At 44.9% G+C, this 23,857-nt stretch overlaps 2 protein-coding genes across 2 annotated transcripts in view; one reads left to right on the top strand and one right to left on the bottom strand.

Annotated features, from left to right (window-relative positions):
* Window positions 1-11,683: 11,683 nt before the first annotated feature.
* The window catches only part of NSUN4 (NOP2/Sun RNA methyltransferase 4), a 32,800-nt gene continuing 20,626 nt past the window's right edge, over window positions 11,684-23,857 (bottom strand). Inside the window, exons 5-6 of the mRNA XM_064372305.1 lie at window positions 17,806-17,930; window positions 11,684-17,054 (exon numbers count right to left, since the gene is read on the bottom strand). Of these exons, the coding sequence (XP_064228375.1) occupies window positions 16,778-17,054; window positions 17,806-17,930 (402 nt within the window). The 3' untranslated portion in view covers window positions 11,684-16,777. The remainder of the gene's footprint in view (window positions 17,055-17,805; window positions 17,931-23,857) is intronic.
* LOC105705032 (cytochrome c oxidase subunit 7A-related protein, mitochondrial-like) lies at window positions 19,836-20,966 on the top strand. Its single transcript, XM_064372306.1, has one exon. The coding sequence runs from the start codon at window positions 19,892-19,894 to the stop codon at window positions 20,231-20,233; it is 342 nt and encodes a 113-aa protein (XP_064228376.1). The 5' UTR covers window positions 19,836-19,891; the 3' UTR covers window positions 20,234-20,966.

The following is a 23,857-nucleotide window of genomic DNA, read 5'->3' as shown; positions in this document are numbered from 1 at the left end:
TACAGGTAAGTGCTTTGTGCCAGGAAACACTGTTTCCTGAAACACCGGGAGAGGTGTGGGGGTCGGGGTACAGTCCTGGATCCTGGTTGTTTTGACCTCTCTGAATCTGTGCCTTTACCTGTCTAAGGGGGCTGGTTATGATGCCTACCTTGCAGGATTGTTAGTAATGCTGCCTGGAGCTTAGTAGGCCCTCCAGAAATGATTATGAATGGAGTGAAAGACCCACCAGTGGAGAGACTTGGTTGTTACTGGAAGAATCCCAGCCTGAGGAGGGCCTTGAGTCAGGCTCCTGAGCAGGTTAAGCAGGGTTCCAAATTCTTGTGTTTCTAAGTCTGCAGTGGGGGATTGAGCGCCTCTGTTCCTACTCAGCACTGATAACTCTTTACAAGTTTCAAGTCCCTAGACCTCAGTTTCCCTAGAAAAAGGGAGCTGACAGATGCTGATGATCGAAACAGCAATCTGAAGTGGTTCTTATGAGGCCACCTCACCCCATTTCCTGAGCAAAAGAATGGGATGCTAGGCCGGGCGCGGTGGATCAAGTGCGTAATCCCAGCACTTTGGGAGGCCGAGGCAGGTGGATCTCGAGGTCAGGAGTTCAAGACCAGCCTGGCAAACATGGTGAAACCCCGTCTTTACTAAAAATACAAAAATTAGCCAGGCATGGTGGTGCATGCCTGTAGTCCCAGCCACTTGGGATGCTGAGGCAAGAGAATTGCTTGAACTGGGAAGGCAGAGGTTGCAGTGAGCCAAGATCATGCCACTGCACTCCAGCCTGGGTGACACAGCAAGACTCTGTCTCAAAAAAAAAAAAGAGAGAATGAGATTCTAGCCCTCAACTCGCCCTTCATTTGTTGGGTGACCTTGGGTAACTCAATCTTCCTTTTGCAAAATGAGAAGCATTTTTCCAGACCCTCTCTCCCTCTCAAAGGGAAAATAACCTCATAGTCCTAGGGAAACACTGGCCATTCCTGAGGCTTAATCACCAAGTTTGTAACCTGTTGTGAGTAGAGCCAAGATTTGCTACTTTAGGGACTCCAGTTACAAAGCATTCACTTGTGTTTGCTGAAATGATGGCTTCTCTAAGCAGAAAGCTCCCTGGGGGCATATTAAATAGGCTTTAATTTACAAAAAGGGTCTAAGAATTAGGAGTGGGTTTGGAGGCCAGTGCAGCAAGTCCTGGACTGAGTAGTCACAGTGAGTGGCCACTTCGTTCCTGTGAGAGAGGATCCAGAGACCCTTCTGACATCCTGTGGTTCAATTCAACAGACATCCACTGATGCCTGCTACTATATGCTGTGGGCCAGGGAAACTTAAGCGAATACTAGACTGAAAATCTGGCCTGTGGAGCTCAGGTCTGATTGGGAAGAAAAAAGATGTGCATAGACCAACACAGGCTTTGGTGGAAATGCCTGTGAGATCATGCTGCATAACCCAGAGGGCCTTGGATTCTGGGCCCTTGGACTGAACAGTCTTTGGGGGAAGCAAGATGGCACATGGTGTAGAGCAAGTGTTTTAGAGTTTGGCTCTGGAGTAGGACTAGCTAGTAACCCATTCTTGTTGTGTGACTCTCTATGTCTCCATTTCCTTACCTATCAAATAAGGGTAATAATAGTACCCCCCCCACACACCAAATACTCTAGTACTATTAGAAGTATCAAATGAGTTAATACATGTAACACAACCAGAACAGGACCTAGCATATGTATAGCAAGCAATCCATGCATGTTAATCATTATTATTGTTGTTGTTATTACCTATTATTAGAAAAATTGAGGCCTACAGAGAGGGGTTTTATGGTCTGAGAATCCCAAGCTCAGGAAACAGACTGCCTGAGTTCAGATCCGAACTCTGCCACTTACTGTATAACCTGGATGTAGGAAGTAGAAAGTTCCTCTTCAAAGTTTCCTGTCGTTTCCTTTCTTGTTAAAGAATAAACCATAAGTGTTAGAAATAATAGTTTGTTTTAAAGACGTTCTTCAAAGCCTTCTTGCTTTTTGCTAATAACTCTTTGTTAAGCCCTATCCTATGGAGCTGTTAGACATGCTCACAGGCACATAGTACATTCTATGTCCTTGTACTTTAACCAAGATATTTATGCCGTTACTTTTCTAAGTCCTTTCACAAGCAACTTCCTGTCCCTTCGTTTTTTGGACTTCCTCTTTTCCTTTTGTTCTCCATTGCCTTTACCTATTCAAGAAAGTTTTAAGTTATTAACTAATCAGATTCAGTTTTAGATTATGAAGTCTGGCTCCAACTGTTGAAAAACGTGCACTTTGAATGAAGAGACCTTCCAAACAGGCTCTGTGTGAGCAACATGGCTGTTTATTCACCTGGGTGCAGGTGTGCTAAGGCGGAAAAGGGCATTAGCAAAGGGCAGTAGGATAGGAGTTGGTTTTATAGGTTTGGGTAGTTTTCTGGGGGGTGGGGAGGTTGCAGAGTTAGTTCAGTTACAGGGGTGGTGGGTAGGGGCTAGGAGTATACATGACCATAAGTTCAGTTACAATGGCAGGGTTGAGTGAGAGGTATTTACATTATCATAAGAACAGGTAAGATGGCAGGGTTGGGTGAGAGGTATTTATATTATCATAAGAACAGGTAAGATGGCAGGGTTGGGTGAGGGGCTTGTCCAGGACAATGGCAAACACAGGCATGGGGTGGGAGACATCAGCCCAGGCAAGCAGGACTGCAGACTTTCAGGTTCCAGGCTTTCATATGGAGACCTGACACCAACCAACAGAGATCAGGCACAGCAGTAAGGACAACCCCAAATGTGTAAGAGATAAATATGTCTGCTTTTCCTTTGTTCCTTGTACTCTTGTAGCAAGATGGCTAACAAGCACACCCTTTCTGCAGAAAGTAAAATTGCCTTGCTGAGAGATCCTTTGTCTCAGTGCTAACTTTTCTTTGTGGCACTGAGCATCTGTTTCCAACATGGGAGTAAGCCATGTTAACCTCTTGTGCCTCAGTTTCCTTATCTGTAAAATGGGGATAACACTGGTGACTATCTCATAGACTTATTGTGAACATTAAGTTAATCCAAGCAAAGGGCTTGGAACAGCACCCTACCCACTCTAAGGTTCAATAAATGTTAGCTCACTTTATTTTAAGCAGAGATTTATGCAATCCAACCAGTATTTTGGGAAGGCAGTGTGGAGGAGGGTTAGGAGAGGCAAGCTGGAAGCTGAGGTCATGGACAAGAAGAGCAGATGGATGCAAAGATCTGACGGAGGTGGGTTTCCAGGGCTCCACCTGTGTTATCCAGAAGGTAACACCACACCATTCTGTGAGCCATAACCTGCTGTGAGGTCATTCATGCAAGTTACTGTTGCTCACAGCCCCACTAGCAGGCCCTGGTAAGTTTCCTTGCCAGCATCCCCAGTCAGCTGGTGATGGTAAGTCATTCTTTTGTTTTCAGCTGTTGAGTGAGAAGATAGGTAATACCTTCCCTAGCACCCTCTGAGGTGGGGGCAGGGCTGCCAGAGGGAGAAAAGAAGGGAGGGGAGCTTCTCAGATTCCACAGGGTGTGAAGTCTGTATTTGTTCCAGGAATGGGAGCAGTAAGTGCCCTGCTTCTCCATTTCCTTTTTCTTCTGTGAGCCTTTCCCTGGGGCCTGCTAAAGGGGAGGATACAGTCCTGCTCTAAGGAACTGCTATGGTTTGATTATATGTGTCCCTTAAAATTCATTCTGAAACCTGTTCACCAAGGTAATGGTATTAGAAGGTGGAGCTTTTGGGGGAAGTGATTAGGTCAAAAGGGCCCTGGCCTCATGAATAGGATTAAAGACCTTATAAAAGAGGTGTGACATAGCTGTTCACAGCCCCTTTTGCCCTTCTGTTCTTCCACAATGGGAGGACTCAGCCATAAGGCACCATCTATAAAGCAAAGAGCAAGCCTTCGCCAGACACCAAATCTGCCAGTGCCCCAATCTTAGACCTCTCAGCCTCTAGAACTGTTAAGAAATAAATGTTCTGCTCCTTTTTTTTTTTTTTTCTTAGATGGAGTCTTGCTCTGTTGCCTGGCTGGAGTGCAGTGGTGTGATCTCGGCTCACTGCAAACTCTGCCTCCCTGGTTCAAGCGATTCTCCTGTCTCGGCCTCCCAAGTAGCTAGGACTACAGGTGCTAGCACCACCACATCCGGCTAATTTTTTGTATTTTAGTAGAGACAGGGTTTCACCATGTTCGCCAGGATGGTCTTGATCTCCTGACCTTGTGATCCGCCCGACTTGGCCTCCCAAAGTGCTGGGATTACAGGCGTGAGCCACCAAGCCTGGCCTCTGCTCTTTATAAATTATTCATTCTCAGGTATTTTTGACATAGCCCCATGAGTGGACTAAGACAGGAACTCACAGCCCCACATAGGAGGAAGGATTCCACTCTCAGAAGCACTGCCTGGGGTGCTGACAATTTACAAAGCACTGTCAGGACTTTAGATGCAGCTGTCTGAACCCCCTACCACCTCTACACCCTCCTCTGAGTTTGGGGAGAATTTGTTTCCTGTGCTAAGTTGATTACATAAATGACCCCAATAATCCAGGAACCTTTGTATCTGTGCTTTCTGAAAAGTGACTTTGCAACTCCTCTCCCCAGGAGTAGAGTCTATTTCCCCACCCATGTAAATCTTTGCAACTTGCTTTAACTAATGGAAAGTAGTGGAAGCAATGTTGTGCTACTTCCTAGCCCAGGCTGTGAGAAAACTGTTTTGTCTCTCACTCCTGGAACCCTGCCATGAGAACAAGCCCAACCTAGCCTGCTGGAGGACTAGAAACCATGTGGAGAAAAGCCTGCTTAGCCGAGTAGCCCTTGCTCAGGCCCTAGCACAGGTGAGACAGCCAAGATAAACAGAGCCACTTGACTGCAGACACATAAATGAAACTTGCCAAGCCCACCTTAGTTCAGCAAAGCCACCTGCCAAACCATAGACTCAGAGAATAATAAATGGTTGTTTAAATCACCACTTTGGGGGTTGGTTCATTATAAAGCTATAGCTAACTGATACATCTCCCGATCTTCATTGCCCAGATAAGTAACCGAGGCCTTACAGACAACCAGTCATTTGCTCAGTGCGACACAGCCAGTGGAGGGCCCAACCGTGGATCAAACCTGGATCTTCAAGACTCAAAATCCCTTGGCTGGGCGCAGTGGCTCACGCCTATAATCCCAACACTTTGAGAGGCCAAGGTGGGAAATCACTTGAGGTCTGGAGTTTGAGACCAGCCTGTCCAACATGATAAAACCCCATCTCTACTAAAAATGCAAAAATTAGCTGAGTGTGGCGGTACACATCTGCAGTGCCAGCTACTCAGGAGGCTGAGGCAGGAGGATCCCTTGAACCAGGGAGGCGGAGGTTGTGATGAGCCAAGGTCGCACCACTGAACTCCAGCCTGAACTACAGAGCAAAACTCCATTTCAAAAGAAAAAAAAATCCTGCTGCGGCCAGGCATGGTGGCTCACACCTATAATCCTAGCACTTTGGGAGGCTGAGGAAGGAGGATCCACTGAGCCCAGGAGTTCGAGACCAGCCTGGACAACATAAGGAGATCCTGTCTCTATTTTAAAAAATAAAAATTTTGGGCTGGGTGTGGTGGCTCATGCCTGTAATCTCAGCACTTTGAGAGGCTGAGGCGGGTGGATCACCTGAGGTCAGGAGTTCAAGACCAGCCTGGCCAACATGGTGAAACCCCGTCTTTAAAAATAAAAAAAGAAATTTTTTTTTTTTTTTTTTGAGTCGGAGTTTCACTCTTGTTACCCAGGCTGGAGTGCAATGGTGCAATCTCGGCTCACTGCAACCTCGCCTCCTGGGTTCAGGCAATTCTCCTGCCTCAGCCTCCTGAGTAGCTGGGATTACAGGCACGCGCCACCATGCCCAGCTAATTTTTTGTATTTTTAGTAGAGACGGGGTTTCACCATGTTGACCAGGATGGTCTTGATCTCTTGACCTCGTGATCCACCCGCCTCGGCCTCCCAAAGTGCTGGGATTACAGGCGTGAGCCACCACGCCCGGCCCAAAAAAAAAAAAATTTTTAAAGCCCTGCTGCCTCTAACATGGAAGCCCACAGCTAGAATGCAGAACTGCTATTAAAGGTTCCCAGTCATTAACTTTGAAACCCACCAGTCATACCTCACTTTAAATCTGTTTTCCTCAACCTGTTTTCACCCATGCCTTCTTTGGATACACATGAAATACCTGCTGTCTCCCTCCTATAATTTATTTCAAACTGTGGGTTAGTTTCTCTCTGAAATTTCTCTAATTCTCTGAAATTTCTCATCTGTGAAATGGGGATGTTGTACTACCCCATTGGTCGCTGTGGGAATTTATTTATTTATTTATTTATTTTAAGAGACGGGGTCTCGCTATGTTGCCCAGGCTGGAGTGCAGTGGCTATTCACAGGCACGATCCCACTATTGATCAGTACAGGAGTTTTGACCTGCTCCGTTTCCGACCTGGGCCGGTTCACCCCTCCTTAGGCAACCTGGTGGTCCCCCGCTCCCAGGAGGTCACCATATTGATGCTGAACAGTCGGCATAGCACACTACTGCCCAGAACTCCTGGACTCAAGCAATCCTCCCACCTCAGACTCCCAAGTAGCTGGGACTACAGGCACGCGCCCCCACGCCCAGCTGCTGTGGGAATTAAATGACTTCAAGTAAGGAAAGTGCTTAGAACAGTGCCATTAGATGTCATCTAGCAAGGACTATATCATTAAATACAATCAAAGTGTGACTAAAACTGATCTATAGCAATGGCAATTTTATTAGGGAAACATTTTTATTTTGATCATGAGAACTACATATTTTTCACTTTGATCTGGTGACATCAGTCTGAGTGTTGAGTCAGCTTGTCTACCATAAGCTCTTCTATCCAAGTTGGTAAGGGAGAAACATCTCGTGGGTGGCAAACCAGTTTTGAAAACCAGACGTGCAGAAAAGCACATCTCTCTTCTTGAGAACCACCGGTGGGTCATTATCACACATTTATGTCATATTTCAGAGAATATATTCTTGGTAGGTTGTGTGCAAATCAAATCCTAAAGTAAGTCTGTTATTATTTAAAGAGCTCTGGTTGGGCACAGTGGCTCATACCTGTAATCCCAGCACTTTGGGAGGCCAAGGCATGTAGATCACTTCAGGTCAGGAATTCAAGACCAGCCTGGCCAACATGGTGAAACCCCATCTCTACTAAACATACAAAAAATAAGCCAGGCATGGTGGTGTGTGCCTGTAATCCCAGCTACTCGGGAGGCTGAGGCACAAGAATCACTTGAACCTGGGAAGTGGAGGTTGCAGTGAACCAAGATTGTGCCACTGCACCCCAGCCTGGGCAACAAAAACGCAACTCCATCTCAAAAAAAAACCGCTATAGTTGATTTTTTTTCTTTTTTGTTTTTTGCCTTTCTGCTATTTCATCATTGTGTCTTGGTTTACTTGTCCTTCCTGTCTCAGCAAAAGTATTCTTTTCTCTGGAAAGACTTCCCAGAATTCCCTCATCTGGATCAGGGCCACTTCTCTATGCTCTCAAAGCTCTCTGCGTTCCCTGGTGCAAGGATTTATTACACAGTATTGAATCATCTGTTCCTGTGTCTGTTTGGACTCTCCTCAGAGCAAGTACTGGGTCCTTGCACCATGCACACGCAGTGAACACTTGTATGGATTGTATGAATGCATGCACGCAATTGTATTGTATTGTGTTGTGTTGATGACATCTCTGTTTACATCCCAGTGGCTAGTATATTAAATTGGGGCCGGGCACAGTGGCTTATGCCTGTAATCCCAGCACTTTTGGAGGCTAAGGCAAGAGGATCACCTGAGGTCAGGAGTTTGAGACCAGCCTGGCCAACATGGTGAAACCCTGTCTCTATTAAAAATACAAAAATTAGTCAGGCATGGTGGTGGGTGCCTGTAATCCAGCTACTTGGGAGGCTGGGGCAGGAAAATCACTTGAACCCAGGAGGTAGAGGTTGCAGTGAACTGAGATCCGGCCATTGCACTCTAGCCTGGGCAACAAGAATGAGACTCCATCTCAAAGAATAAAAATTAAAATAGCTGCTGTCCTTCCTTAACACACCTAATGATAAACTACTAGTGCTCCCTGGTCAAACCCTAGGGTTGGTAAATTGCTAAAAACCCTTCTCCTATGTTAAGTGCTGGCAGCCCACAAACTGCTGGATCAGGAGCAGAGTGCCCCAAAGTAAACCCAGTTTCTTCTTCCTTTAAGGGAAGACAGAATGGTCAAACTGAGCCTCCTCAGACGGCCTTCTTCTGGCTTTGTCATTACAGAAAACTCTTAGGGGACCAGGCATGGTGGCTCACTCCTATAATCCCAGCACTTTGGGAGACCGAGGCAGGCTGATCACTTGAGGTCAGGAGTTTGAGACCAGCCTGGCCAACATGGTGAGACCCCATCTCTTCTAAAAATGCAAAAATTAGCCAGGTGTGGTGGCACACATCTATAATCCAGCTACTTGGGAGGCTGAGGCACAAGAATCACTTGAGCCCAGGAGGTGGAATGAGATAAGATCGCACCACTGCACTCCAGCCTGGGTGACTGAAGTGACAGAGAGAGTCCATCTCAAAAAAAAAAGAAAACTCTTAGGTCTTGATAAATTGCAGACATATCTGTTTGTGTACACTCAGACACACATGCTCTATGGGGTTTTAGAATGACTGAAGTCACTGAGGTTCACCTGAGAAGCCTTCCTGGCTTAACTGAAGGAAGAGAAAGGAAGAGCAGATGCAGAAAGGTCTCAATTCAGATTGCTTCATGACTACTTTTAACTAGCTATATTAAGGTGGCAGAGGGGAAAAATGACTTAAAGATGGAATTTATAATCAAAAGGAAAGTAAAGTGGAAAGATTTGTAAGACTCAGGCTGGCCATGCAAAGAGTAAAAGAGCATGTTTGGGTTGGGCGCAGTGGCTCACACCTGTAATCCCGGGCGGATCACCTGAGGTCGGGAGTTCAAGACCAGCCTGACCTACATGGTGAAATCCCATCTCTACTAAAAATACAAAATTAGCCAGGCGTGGTGGCGAATGCCTGCAATCCCAGCTACTCAGGAGGCTGAGGCTGGAGAATCTCTTGAACCCGGGAGGTGGAGGTTGTGGTGAGCCAAGACGGTGCCACTGCACTCCAGCCTGGGAAACAAGAGCTAAACTTCGTCTCAAATTAAAAAAAAAAAAGGCATGTTTGGGAGAGAAAACCAAAGGTATGGCCCAGCAACCAATTTGCTAAAGAGATTAGAACAGAGAGAAGGGATTATCAAGACAAGGAAAGAAGGACTCTGATATAGTTTGGATAATCCCAGCACTTAGAGACCAGCCTGTCTCTACTAAAAATACAAAAAATTTAGCCGGACGTGGCGGTGAGTGCCTGCAATCCCAGCTACTCGGGAGGCAGAGGCAGAGAATTGCTTGAACTCAGGAGGCAGAGGTTGCAGTGAACCAAGATCATGCCACTGCACTCCAGCTTGGGCAACAGAGTGAGACTCCATCTCAAAAAAAAAAAAAGAAGCTGAGCACATGCCAGCACCATGCTTCCTGTAAAGTTTCAGAACTGCGAGCCAATTAAACCTCCTTTCTTTATAAATTATCCAGTCTCAGGTATTTCTTCATAGCAATGCAAGAATGGCCTAATACAGACCTCAAAAGCATATCAGAGATCTTCCAGGCTGCCCCTCCCATCACAGGCCCAGAGGACTAGAAGGGAAGAATGGTTTTGGGGGACTGGCCTGGGGCCCCCACCATTGGCTTGCTGCCCAGGGTCCCCTTGGGTCTCTGCTCCCTGCACTCCAGTGCACTGCTCCTTGGCAGCCCCAGTCATGACTTAAGTGGGCCCAGGTGCAGCTCAACCTGTTGCTCCAGAAGGTATGAGCCTTAAGCCTTGGTTGCATTCACATGGTGCTGACTCTCTGATGTGCAGAACGCATGAGTTGTGGAGCAATGGTTACCTTCACCTAGATTTCAAAAGAGGTATTGGTACAGAGGCAGAGGCACCACAAAGAGCTCCCATTATGGTAATACCGAATGGAAATGTGGAGCTGGGGCTGCCACCGGAGTCTCCACTAGGGCAATGCCTAGGGGAGTCATAGGAGCAGGGCTGCTACTGAGGCCCCAAAACTGTGGGACCACCAGTGTGCAACACCAGTCTGGTATAGTACAGGCCCAAGAGAACCAGAGAGAACTGCTGCAAGGACTGCACCCTACAAAACCATAAGAATGGGGCTTCCCAAGGTTTTGGGGGCCCAAACCCTGCAGTGTGTCTAGGAAGTGGCACATGGAGTGAAAGGTCACTCTGAAGGGTTAATGTTTCCCCTTTTTTATTCTCTACTTATTTGGGGTCTGTTACTCCTTTCTTTTTATTTCTCCCTTTTGAAATGAGACTGTCGGTCTTGGGTCTGTCCCACTATTGTATTTTGGAAGAAGATAACTTATTTTCACAAGCTGGCAGCTGGAAGGAATTTGCTTCAAGGTGAATCCGTGCCTTGAGTCTCACCCATATCCGATATTTATCTTGAAACTTTGGGCTTTTGATGCTGGACCAAGGTAAGACTTTGGAGTTATTAGAATGGAATGAATGTATTTGTATATGAGAAGGATATGAGTCTTGAGGGGCCGAGGATGGAATGTTACGGTTTGAATGTTTGTCTCCGAAACTTAAGTCTCCATTGGGTGCAACGGCTCATGCCTGTGATCCCAGCACTTTGGGAGGCCAAGGCGGGCGGATCACCTGAGGTCGGGAGTTCGAGACCAGCCTGACCAACATGGAGAAACTCCGTCTCTACTAAAAATACAAAAATTAGCCAGGCATGGTGGTGCATGCCTGTAATCCCAGCTACTAAGGAGGCTGAGGCAGGAGTATCGCTTGAATCCGGGAAGCAGAGGTTGCGGTGAGCTGAGACAGCACCATGGCACTCCAGCTTGGGCAATAAGAGAGAAACCTCATCACAAAAAAAAAAAGAAAGAAACTTAGTCTCCAAAGTATTAAGGGGTGGGGCCTTTAAGAGATGATTGGATCACGAGGGGTCTGCCCTCAGGAATGGATTAATCCATTAATGGTGGGTTAGTCTTTGTCATCAAAGTAAACCAAAGGATAACATGCAAAAAAAAAAAAATAGTGGGTTAGTAAATTAATGGGTTATCATGGGAGCGGGTTACTTATTATAAGAATGGATCTCTTATACAAGCTAGTTTGGCTCATGTTCTAGCCGCCTCACCACATGATTCCCTATGCCACCTTGGAACTCTGCAAAAAGTCTCCACAAGCAAGAAGGCCCTCACCAGATGGGGACCCTCAACCTTGGATTTCTCAGTTTCCAGAATTATAAGAAATAAATTTCATTTATTTATAAATTGCTCAATCTCAGGCAGGCGCAGTGGCTCACACTTGAAATACCAGCACTTTGGGAGGCTGAGGCAGGTGGATCATGAGGTCAGGAGTTTGAGACCAGCCTGGCCAACATGGTGAAACCCCATCTCTACTAAAGATACAAAAATTAGCTGGGTGTGGTGGCACATGCCTGTAATCCCAGCTACTCGGGAGGCTGAGGCAGGAGAATCACTTGAATTTGGGAAGCAGAGGTTGCAATGAGCTGAGATCGTGCCATTGCACTCCAGCCTGGGTGACAGAGCAAGACTCCATCTCAAAAAATAAAAAATAAAAAAGCACCTTAGCAATAACCTAACTTTATGTTCCCTCTAGCCCCATCCTATCCCCCTATCTGTAAGAACAGTTATACTGAATCCCATAGTGAGAACTGTTCTTTTCCCCACAGTGATAACCATTCTTTCCTCCTTACATGGTTTTACTACATATATGTTATTTTTACATGTTTTTAAATTCTTAGTTGTATTTAATTTTATAGCACCACTAGTCATTAGAGAAATGTAAATTAGGATCACAACGAGGTATCGAGACACACCCACTAGAATAAAGTTTATTTATTTTTATTTATTTATTTATTTTTGAGACAGAATCTCCTTCTGTCGCCCAGACTGGAGTGCAATGGTGTGATCTCAGCTCACTGCAACTTCCACCTCCTGGGTGCAAGTGATTCTCATGCCTCAGTCTCCCAAGCAGTTGGAATCACAGGCATGTACCACCACACCCAGCTAATTTTTGCATTTTTAGTAGAGACGGGGTTTCACCATGTTGGCCAGGCTGGTCTCGAACTCCTGACCTTAAGTGATCCGCCTGCCTCAGCTTCCCAAAGTACTGGGATTACAGACGTAAGCCACCATGCCTGGCCCACTAGAATAAAGTTTAAGGTTGATCATCCTAAGTGTTAGCAAAGATGTGGAGCAACTGAACCTCTCATACATTGCTGATGGTAATGCAAAATAGTAGCTCCACTTTGGAAAATAGTATGGTAGAACCTTATAAAGTTAAACATATATTTACTATATGACCTAGCAATTCCATTCCTAAGTATTTACTCAAAAGAAAACATGGGCCAGGCACAGTGATTCACATCCGTAATCCCAGTACTTTGGGATGCCAAGGTGGATGGATCATCTGAGGTCAGGAGTTCAAGACCAGTCTGGCCAATATGGTGAAACCCCATCTCTACTAAAAATACAAAAATTAGCCAGGCGTGGTGGCAGGCACCTGTAATCCCAGCTACTCAGGAGGCTGAGGCATGAGAATCGCTTGAACCCGGGAGGCAGAGGTTGCAGTGAGCTGAGATCAAGCCATTGAACTCCAGCCTGGGCAAGAGTACTCACAAAATTATATACCCAAATGGTCTTAGCAGCATTATTAATAATAGCCGCAAACTGGAAGCAACTCAAATGTCCATCAACTGGTCAATAAACAAAATGGTGGTATGTCTCCACCATGGAATACAATTAGGCAATAAAAAGGAACAAAACATTAATACAACAAAATGAATCTCGAAAACATTATACTGAGTCAAAGAAGTCAAACACAAAAGACTACATATTCTATGATTCCATGTATATATGCAAAAATTTCCCAAGACCAGATATTTGAAAGGATTATCCAGGCTTCACAGAGCATAATCACCCAAGATTTCTATTTAAAGGCAAAGGACACAAGGCACCAAGAGAAAGACAGGGTAGGTAAACATCAGGAATCTCAGAGCTTCCCAAATACAAGCTCCCCATGGTCCTTATGCACATGTGGACTGCACTGTGAAGTGCCTTTGGATTGAATCACCATGATCTAGGAATCCATCCTGGTTTGGAAGAGCTCAAATCAGAAGTTCCCAGCAGGGCTTTTATGTTGCTCTAGCCATGTAATCAAGCCAAACATATGTAACTGGTTAGACCAGCTGCAAATAATCTGTAAAAGGAGTGACCAGTGGAGCTTCAGACTTTATTTATTTAAAAAAAAATTTTTTTTTAAATAGAGTCTGTCACCCAGGCTGGAATGCAATGGCACGATCTTGGCTCACTGCAACCTCCACCTCCCATGTTCAAGCAATTCTGCCACCCCAATCTACCAAGTAGCTGAGATTACAGGCACCTGCCATCATGCCCAGCTAGTTTTTGTATTTTTTTAGAGATGGGGTTTCACCATGTTGGCCAGGCTGGTCTTGAACTCCTGGCCTCAGGTGACCCACCTGTCTCAGCCTCCCAAAGTGTTGGGATTACAGGTGTGAGCCACCGCACCTGGCTGAGCTTCAGACTTTAAACAGCACATTATAAATCCCAATGCCTTTATTTATTATTATTATTTTTTGAGACGGAGTCTCACTCTGTTGCCCAGGCTGGAGTGCAGTGGCACAATCATAGCTCATTGCAGCCTCAAACTCCTGGGCTCAAGTGATCCTCCTGCCTCAGCCTCCTGAGTAGCTGGGACCACAGGCACATGCCAGCACACCCAGCTAACTTTTTTTTTTTTTTTGTAGAGACCAGGTCTTGCTATATTGTCCAGGCTGATCTAGAACTCCTGGGCTCAAGCGATCCTCCCACCTCAACTTCCCAAGTGCTGGGATTACAGGCATGAGCCACTGTGCCTAGCCTATTTTCTACATTTTGATGGTGATGGTGACTATACTATTATATGCAATTATCAAAATTTATTAAATAATACATTTAAAATTTATGAACTTGAGAAATAAAATTTATGAACTATATTGTATGTAAAGAATAATTCCATAGAAAAGAAAAAAAACCTTTCATCCAGAAAGGGCATCATGCTACATTTACTCTTCTGGGATTAAACTTTTTTCACTCAATTATTTTATTGCTCAGAGTCATCCATATGGTTAGGTATCATTATAGTTCATTTGTTTTGACAGTTGTATAATATTCTATTATGTGAATATTCCAGTTTACTTGTCCACTCTCTTGCTCATGGGCATCTGCGTTATTTCTAGGCTTTTGCTTTTGTGAATAGGGCTGCTGTGAATATTCTTGTACATGTCTCCTGGTGTACATGTATGAGTTTCTCTAGGATTTATTTCCGGTATTGGATTAACTGGGTTATAGGGTAGCTGAATGTTCAATTATAGCAGATAAACTGTATTCCAAAGTAGTTCTCTGAATCTCTCTGTCCCAATTAGATTATGACTCTAGAGGAAGGCGACCCTCCCATCTTGAATTACCACTGCTTAGCATTCAGTTAGCACCAGGCTGGATATTGAGGAGTCTAAGGGCAGAAGCCCAGGCACCTGAGGCCTCTTAGCCTCAACAAATACTAAATACTATACAGAGTGAACAGCATGCAGGGACCATATGCCACACATGAAGGCTGGTTAGGGTCCTACTCAGAAAACCAGGCATCCTCCTTGAAGCTACATCTTCCTAGCTTCACCTGATTTTGAGTCTGAGAGAGATTCCAGGGCCCTCAATTACAGTGCAAATCCCAAAAGAAGGCTTAACCTCAGCTAAAGTCTCTTCTCAACTGACACCTCTAATACCCAAATAAGGATGAACAGGAAAGGCAGAAAGGACAAAAAGAGTGGCAGGAAGAGGAGAAATAAGCAAAGTGAAAAGAGCCAAGAAGCCTTCAGGTATGGAAGTTATGGAGTTATTTTCTATGGAGTTATTCTTTACATACAATGTAGTTACATACCCTTTTCTGCACAAGGAACAGTTTTCCAGGAAAAAAAAAAGTTTAAAAAGAAAATATCTGCAAGTGACCCTGGGCAATTTTTTAGATCCCTGCCACTTAAAGGTTACTTTCTTTTGGCTAAAGTTACAAAAATAACATATCAAGTAAGCAGTCAGTAAAAAATATAATGTCACCCTGAACATAGTATATGCAGTGAAGCCCTGTGGTGCCGAGAGAAGAGTGAGGGATTTGGGGGTGGGCCAGAGAACAGGTACCAGAGCTTAGCTGCAGATTAGAAACAACAAAAAATCTGGAATATAAAACAAAACACCAAGAGATTCTAGGCGTTCAGAAAGAAAAAGGAGAGTTACCATTCCCAAGGATGAGGAAGCCCGGTAATTTCCCACAATCCCAACTGCTACATCTCCAAGAGCTCTCTAGCTACCTGTCATACACAAGGTCTGGGAATACTTGCTAGATGAATGAATAAAGAACAAGGCACGCACAAGAGTATAATAGTTTTGTGGCAGAAGCAGCCTCCCAAGCCACATTTGGGCAGCAGTATTGTAGACAGCAGGAATGGCCAGAATTATTCAGCTCAGGAGGGCTTTTCCAATGTGAGTAGTAAGCAGATTATTTACTTGTTCCTTAAATTAGATCATGGGCCATAAGGAGAAACTAGGCAGGTTTATTTGGGCCTGTTGGTTGCTCAAGACTGATCAGGTGGAACTCACTTCAAGGGTGACAAGGGCTCAGTAACTGGCTATTACTCACACCTGTAATCCCAGCACTTTGGGAGGCCGAGGCGGGCGGATCACCTGAGGTCAGGACTTCAAGACCAGCCTGACCAACATAGAGAAACCCTGTCTCTACTAAAAATACAAAATTAGCCAGGTGAGGTGGCACATGCCTATAATCCTAGCTACTCGGGAGGCTGAGGCAGGAGAACTGCTTGAACCCAGGAGACGGAGGTTGTGGTGAGCTGAGATCGCGCCATTGCACTCCAGCCTGGGTAACAAGACCAAGACTCCATCTCAAAAAAAAAAAAAAGAAAGAGGGCCGGGCGCGGTGGCTCAAGCCTGTAATCCCAGCACGTTGGGAGGCCGAGGCGGGTGGATCACGAGGTCAAGAGATCGAGACCATCCTGGTCAACATGGTGAAACCCTGCCTCTACTAAAAATACAAAAAATTAGCTGGGCATGGTGGCACGTGCCTGTAATTCCAGCTACTCGGGAGGCTGAGGTAGGAGAATTGCCTGAACCCAGGAGGCGAAGGTTGCGGTGAGCCGAGATCGTGCCATTGCACTCCAGCCTGGGTAACAAGCGAAACTCTGTCTCAAAAAAAAAAAAAAAAAAAAAAGAAAGAAAAAATGGAACTAATGGAACTTAAACTAACATGAAGTTCCCAACTGCAGCCCCAGGTCTATGGAGCTTCAACAACTTTATTGGCCAAATGCTTCTTCCCATGTTTACAACTTAAAGCATGAGCCTGCTCACTGGCTCCTCCTTCTAAGGCCCTAAGTGGGCAGTGAACTTTAGTACAAGCCTGCAATGGGGTGGCGGGTAATGAGTGAGTTAGAAACCTGCTGATGCTCCACAATTGGACAGCAAGACAGAAAATCTTCTACTTCTTATTGTCGAAAACTGCAGAAAGACACATATAAGATGGAGACAGGACCCAGAGTGCATCTCTACCACTGGTCTCAGTTTCTGGTGCCTCCAACGGAGTATACCTTTGTCTTCTTGCTTCAGGGATTGGGTGATGCTATGTCAGCCTACGCATTTTGCAGAAGTACATAGGGCCAAAATTGGCCGTGAGGTTTGGTATTACCAGCTCCCCAACCTGGCAGGATGAGAAGAAACAAAATGTACCCATGAAAAGCCTTCGGAAGTGAGTCAGATCTTCCACCTGCACCTGGATGCTGTATTGATTGGCCAGGAGCTCAATGGCACCTTGCACCACATACTCGTTCTGTAAGTGTGAGAGTGAGCAGGTGGAATAGACAACGTGGCCTCCTGGTTTGGTGGCAAGGAGTCCAGCCCTGAAACCAGAAAGAGACAGAAGCATGACTAGTGGACTTCCCAGAAGTAGAAGAGCAACCTAAGGAGCTTGAAACATGGATAAGGGAAGGCTACTATGGGATGGGTCACTGGATTAGACAGCCTCTCAAGTCCCTTCCACAATGACACTGCCTGAAAAAGTCATTCTCAAGGCAGAAAGCAACCCAACCTTACTCCATGAGTTCCTCACTAGGAAGTCTTCTTACAATGACCCCCTGAGGTCTGTCTGACTCTGTTTATGGACCAAATTGCTATGCTGGCTGTGGATTGAGTTTTTACCCCAGTAGCTATTTTTCAAACATGTGCTACTAACTGGTACTGAGGGTGAAAAAGCATAATGAATCTGTACAGCCCACTCCAGTATGCATGTCCTACCAGACAGGATTTTTTTTTTTGAGACAGAGTCTTGCTCTGTTACTCAGGCTGGAGTGCAGTGGCATGATTTTGGCTCACTGCAGCCTCCACCTCTTAGGTTCAGGAGATTCTCCTCCCTCAACTCCCTGAGTAGCTGGGACTACAGGTGTGCATCACCACACCCAGCTAATTCAGATAGTTTTTATGTTCCAGAGATAATCCCATGATTTCTGTCTCCTCTAGGCAGATCTCCAGCCCTAAGACTCCTGTGTGGGTGATGGTCTTGGCAAAAGCTTCCAGTCCCCAAGTCTCCCAGGTGACCAGACTCCCACAGCACCCTGGCACAAAGTCCTGAGTTCTTAAAAATCTGTCACTCACGCAAGAAGCTGCACTTGCAGCAGAGGCAACATCTGTCGCTCCTTCTTCCTTGACCGCTTAAAGATGTTGTTCTCCTCCTCATGAAGGGAGTGGCGGTCTGTGGTACAGGGCACATCCACGAGCACCTACCCAGAGTGTTAAAGGGTAAAGTATTAAAGCTCCTTATAGGCTTCCCTTCCTTAGGCCAGAGCTGTTTTAGGTCCCTGGCCTAGGAGGTTTGTGAAATACTCCCTCTGCCCATCATTCCTTTGCAGAGTACCTGACAAACTTCCTCATTTTAACTTGATAGACAATTGTGAAATAATGAGTGGGGAAATAGCATATTTGGGAATATTCATGGCTGGTCAAAAAGCCAAAACCAACATACAAAGAACTATAATTTTTTTTTTATTTTTAGAGACAAATCTTGCTCATTTGCCCAGACTGGAGTACAGTGGTATGATCATAGGTCACTGCAGCCTCAAACTCCCTGGAATCAAGCAATCCTCACACCTCAGCCTCCTGTGTAGCTGGAGCCACAGATGCAAACCACCACTCCTAACTAATTTTTGTATTTTTGGAGGGACAGCATCTCGCTATGTTGCCCAGGCTAACTATAAGATAATTCTTTAAACAGCGCACTTATCATTTGGTCACTTCTGTGTTATACTCTAATAGGAAAGTTATTACAGTCTAGGCAACAAAGTGAGACCCCCATCTGTACAAAAAAATTTTTTTAATTAGCTGGGCATGGTGGCTGAAATGGAAGGAACACTTGAGCCCAGAAGGTTGAGGCTGAAGTAAGTCGAGATTGTGCCACTGTACTTGAGATAGTGAAACTTTGTCTCAAATAAATAAATAAATAAAATAAAGTTATTAGAAAATTATGACAGGAGGCTGGGTGCAGTAGCTCACATCTGCAATCCCAGCACTTTGGGAGGCCAAGGTGGGCAGATTACCTGAAGGTCAGGAGTTCAAGACCAGCTTGACCAACATGGTGAAACTCCATCTCTACTAAAAAAATACAAAAAAAAAAAAATTAGCTGGGTGTGGTAGCAGTGCTCCTGTAGTCCCAGCTACTCAGGAGGCTGAGGTGGGAGAACTGCTTGAACCTGGGAGGCAGAAGTTGCAGTAAGCCAAGATCATGCCACTATACTCCAGCCTGGTTGAAAAAGTGAGACTTTGCCTCAAAAAAAAAAAAAAAAGAAAGAAAATTGGCTAGGTGTGGTGGCTTACGCCTGTAATTCCAGCACTTTGGGAGGCTAAAGTGGGTGGATCACCTGAGGTCAGGAGTTTGAGACCAGCCTGACCAACATGGTGAAACCCCATCTCTACTAAAAATACAAAAATTAGCTGGGCATAGTGGTGGGCGCCTATAATTCCAGCTACTCAAGAGGCTGAGGCAGGAGAATCACTTGAACCCAGGAGGTAGAGGTTGTAGTGAGCTGAGATCATGCCACTACACTCCAGCCTGGGTGACAGAGTGAGACTCTGTCTCAAAAAAAAAGAAAGAAAGAAAGTTGTGGGAGTTTCTCCAACCCAAAAAGGAGGAAATGTCTATAGATTATTTCCTTATTCCTTCTCAGTGTCCTGAGGAGTGACCAGAACTCTTGGGAAGATGGCTGCAAAGTATACTTAGGAACGCTGAACTCCTGAGCCCCTAATGCATAGAAAGAGCAGAGCTATGTAATTGCAAGGGGACTATAAATCAATGGCAATATATCTGAATATCTTGGTTCTAATATATTTCTAACATTGCTTCAGTAGTGTCAACTGTGGAAAATGTTCAGTTTGGGAGGCCAAGGCCCGTGGATCACTTGAGCCCAGGAGTTCGAGACCAGCCTGGGCAACATAACGAAACCCCATCTCTACAAAAAATAATAAAAAAAAATTAACTGGGTATGGCAGTCCCAGCTACTTGAAAGGATAAGGCAGGAGAATTGCTTGAGCCCAGAAGGCAGAGGTTGCAGTGAGTAAAGATTGTGCCACTGACTCCAGCCTGGGTGATGGGAGTAAAACCCTGTCTCAAAAATTAAAAAACATGTTGATCACCTTCTCTGGGGCAGTCGTGCAGGCAGCAGATGCGGGAAGCCAGAGTCCGGGCATCATGTACTACAAATTTAGTGGCTTCACGCAGAAGTTGGCGGGAGCATGGGCTTCGGAGGCCTATAGCCCACAGGGATTAAAGTCTGTGGTTCCCACAGAAGCACCACCTATCATATTTGCCACACCAACTAAACTGACCTCCAATTCCACAGTGTATGATTATGCTGGGAAAAACAGAGTTCCAGAGCTGCAGAAGTTTTTCCAGAAAGCTGATGGTGTGCCCATCTACCTGAAACGAGGCCTGCCTGACCAAATGCTTTACCAGACCACCATGGCGCTGACTGTGGGAGGGACCATCTACTGCCTGATCGCCCTCTACATGGCTGTGCAGCCCAAAAAATAAGTTAGGCTGCAGAGGACTGGTTTGTTTTTTTGGCATAAACCCTTTGAATTTCCTTTTTCATTGTTAATTTTTTTTTTTAACTTGGATGGCTTAACATTTTTTAAAATGCAAGAAAAATAGGAAGATATGAAGACAATATTTTGGTTTGTTTATGAAATGCATATGGCTTGTCAGAGCTCATTCCACAGTTAAAGCCACTGTTTAAAGAAACGGTGCTGTGCTCTGTGTTTGTGCTCCTGATTTCCCTGGAGGTTCTGGATGAAAGTTGCACACAGACTCATTAATGTCAGTCTGTGCCTCAGGGACTTGAGGTTGCGTTTCTGAGCATAGGGTGCAGAAACCTTTCTGGATTTGGATGTGGCTGTGGAAAGAATATAGAAGCCAAGGCCATATGCATAAAATGAGGGGTTCGAGTTAGTAGTCACTTTGGGGATTTTTTCCATTTTGCAGTAAGATGTTAAAAGAAATTATTTGTAACCTGCCTCTGTTCATTGGACAGTTCATTTCAAAGGGTTATTTGCCTCATCTCCTATCTTCAGGGAAATCTTATGTGTAATTGTGTGTATTTATTCCACCATGGGAACAGAGAACACCTGCTTAGTGTTGCACTTTAGACTGGTGTCTGTTTTATTAATACAGCTTTGCCACAAATTCTCCTTTATCTTTTAAAAATGTTATAGCTTTAAATTATGACTTATTTTGACTGTGGAATAAATACATGAATTAAAAATTAAAAAAAAAAAAAACATGCTGATCTCACTCAGTCACAGAAGAAAGAAAAGGAAGTTGTACTACACTTAGGAAACATTTAGGGAGGGTAGTCAAATCATTCCACATCAGACATGGCATGAGCATCTTCACACGAGGCACTGGCATGGATGTCAGTCATAAATAAACTAAACATAATATACTAAACATAATAAACTAAACATAATATTCATAAATAAACATAAATCCACTGGCATGGATGTCAGTCCTGTCAGGATCGTGCTCCTGCTTAATCTCCGCCCTGGGCAAGTGTCTAACAAATATTTCTATTAATACTAATTTGTATAATATTATATTATAAGGGAATATAAAAACATGTTCAAACAAACATTGTATTATTTGAAATAAGCGAGCTCACAAAAAAAATAAAGTTTTGAGTTGGGGGAAGGGTGTCTTCCATGAACATGCAGATCTCTGAGGTCCTGTCCCTTCTCCAGCTGATAGACAAGTGAAGCCAGGAGAGGGATGGAGTTACCAAGAGTGTGTAGAGCCCGAGATAGCATTCTTCTTTGCATCTAAAGTGCCTAACATGGCTGGGCACAGTAGCTCACTCCCGTAATCCCAATGCTTTGGGAGGCTGAGGCAGGAGGATCACTTGAGCTCAGAAATTCAAGACCAGCCTGGACAACATAGTGAGACCTCATCTCTACAAAAACTTAAAAAACTAGCTGGGCATAGTGCACATGCCTGTAGTCCCAACTACTCGGGAGGTTGAGGTAGGAGGATCACTTAAGCCCAGAAAGTCAAGAATGCAGTGAGCCATGATTGTGCCACTGCACTCCAGCCTGGGCAATAGAGCAAGACCTTGTCTCAAATAAATAAAGTGCTTAACACTTGCCTACCACAGAGTATATTGTATACAACTAGTTTTTCAACAAGCAAATTAACAAAGACGTCTTCAAACATCAAAGCTGTCAAGTGAAATAGGAGGTCACTCATTCTATATTGTTCTAAAATACGTGGCTAGGATCAATGAATAGAAATAATAATAATAATGGTGGCCAGGTGTGGTGGCTCACACCTGTAATCCCAGCACTTTGGGAGGCCAAGGTGGGCAGATCATGAGGTCAGGAGTTTGAGACCAGCCTAACCAATATAGTGAGACCCCCATCTCTACTAAAAATACAAAAATTAGCCAGGCATAGTGGTACATGCCTGTAGTCCCAGCTACTCAGGAGGCTGAGACAGAAGAATTGCTTGAACCCAGAAGGCAGAGGTTGCAGTGAGCCAAGATCACTACACTCCAGCCTGGGTGACAAGAGAGAGACTCCATCTCAAATAATAATAATAATAATAATGGTAAGGGGGCCGGGCGCGGTGGCTCAAGCCTGTAATCCCAGCACTTTGGGAGGCCGAGGTGGGTGGATCACAAGGTCAAGAGATCGAGACCATCCTGGTCGACATGGTGAAACCCCGTCTCTACTAATACAAAAAATTAGCTGGGCACGGTGGCGCGTGCCTGTAATCCCAGCTACTCAGGAGGCTGAGGCAGGAGAATTGCCTGAACCCGGGAGGCGGAGGTTGCGGTGAGCCGAGATCGCGCCATTGCACTCCAGCCTGGGTATCAAGAGCGAAACTCCGTCTCAAAAAAAAAAAAATAATAATAATAATAATAATAATGGTAAGGGTTGTGATGTTATAATACTATTGAATGTTTTCTATATTCCAGACTTTGTATCAAATGCATTGTCATTTAATTTTGACCTACAGGATAGGCACTATACTATTATCCTCATTTTACAGATGAAAAAGCTGAAGCTTAACTGAAAAGTTAAGTAATTCACCAAAACTTCTCTGGCTAACAAGTAATGAATGGAACCAGGACTAATCCAAGCAGTCTAACTCCAGAATCCTTGCACTCACCCACATACCATGCAATCTACAGACTTTAATTCAATAAGAGGCAGAACTTTCCAACATTATAAGTGTTCAACAACAGAATCTCAGTGAGCACCCATCAACGGATGTGTGTAAGCATAGGCTGAATAATGATGATGGCTCCTGCTTGCCTGACCTTCACTGCCAGGTACTCTCACTGAATCCTCACAATAATCCTAAGTGGTAGGTTTACCCTATATCACAAATGAAGAAGTTGAAGTTCAGCAAGATCAACAGCTTGCCTAAGGTAGCACCCCTGTAATGTAGAAACCGGTTAGGCTGACAGCAGAGGTCATGCTCTCGCCACCATGATCTGCTGCTCTCATATCAAGAAAAATGAATAGGCCAGGTGCAGTGACTCACACCTATAATCCCAGCACTTTGGGAGGCCAAGGCGAGTGGATCACTTGAGGTCAGGAATTCACGACCAGCCTGACAAACATGGTGAAACCCTGTCTCTACTTAAAAATATTAGCCAGTCATGGTGGCGCACACCTGTAATACCAGCTACTTGCGGGGCTGAGGCAGGAGGGTCGCTTGAACCTGGGAGGCGGAAGTTTCAGTGAGCCAAGATTGCACCACTGTACTTCAGCCTGGGCAACAAGAGCAAAACTCTGTCTCAAAAAAAAAAATTTTTTTTAATGAGTAGGGGATTCCTATACAGGCAGAAAGCAAGTCTCAAGTCTATCCAAGATTCCATAAGCCTTGGTTTTTCTTTCAGTTTCTTAGAGTGGTTGAGGCAGAATGGTGAGAACTAGACAGATTAGGTAAATCAGATGACAACACAGAGACAACAGCCATACATACATATATATATTTTTTGTTTGTTTGTTTGTTTTTTTGAGAGGGAGTTTCACTCTTGTTACTCAGGCTGGAGTGCAATGGCGCGATCTACACTAACCGCAACCTCCGCTTCCTGGGTTCAAGCAATTCTCCTGCCTCAGTCTCCCGAGTAGCTGGGACTACAGGCGTGCGCCA

Source organism: Aotus nancymaae, unplaced genomic scaffold (genome assembly GCF_030222135.1).
Source record: "Aotus nancymaae isolate 86718 unplaced genomic scaffold, 86718_ANA_hifiasm-v0.15.2.pri h1tg000007l, whole genome shotgun sequence".
NCBI classification, from domain to species: Eukaryota; Metazoa; Chordata; class Mammalia; order Primates; family Aotidae; genus Aotus; species Aotus nancymaae.
The sequence above is the reverse complement of the archived record's forward strand: the minus strand, read 5'-3'. Positions and strand labels throughout refer to the sequence as shown.

Bases quoted from the DNA above. Each gene is read 5' to 3' on its own strand.
- LOC105705032 (XM_064372306.1), top strand. From the start codon at position 19,892: ATGTACTACAAATTTAGTGGCTTCACGCAGAAGTTGGCGGGAGCATGG.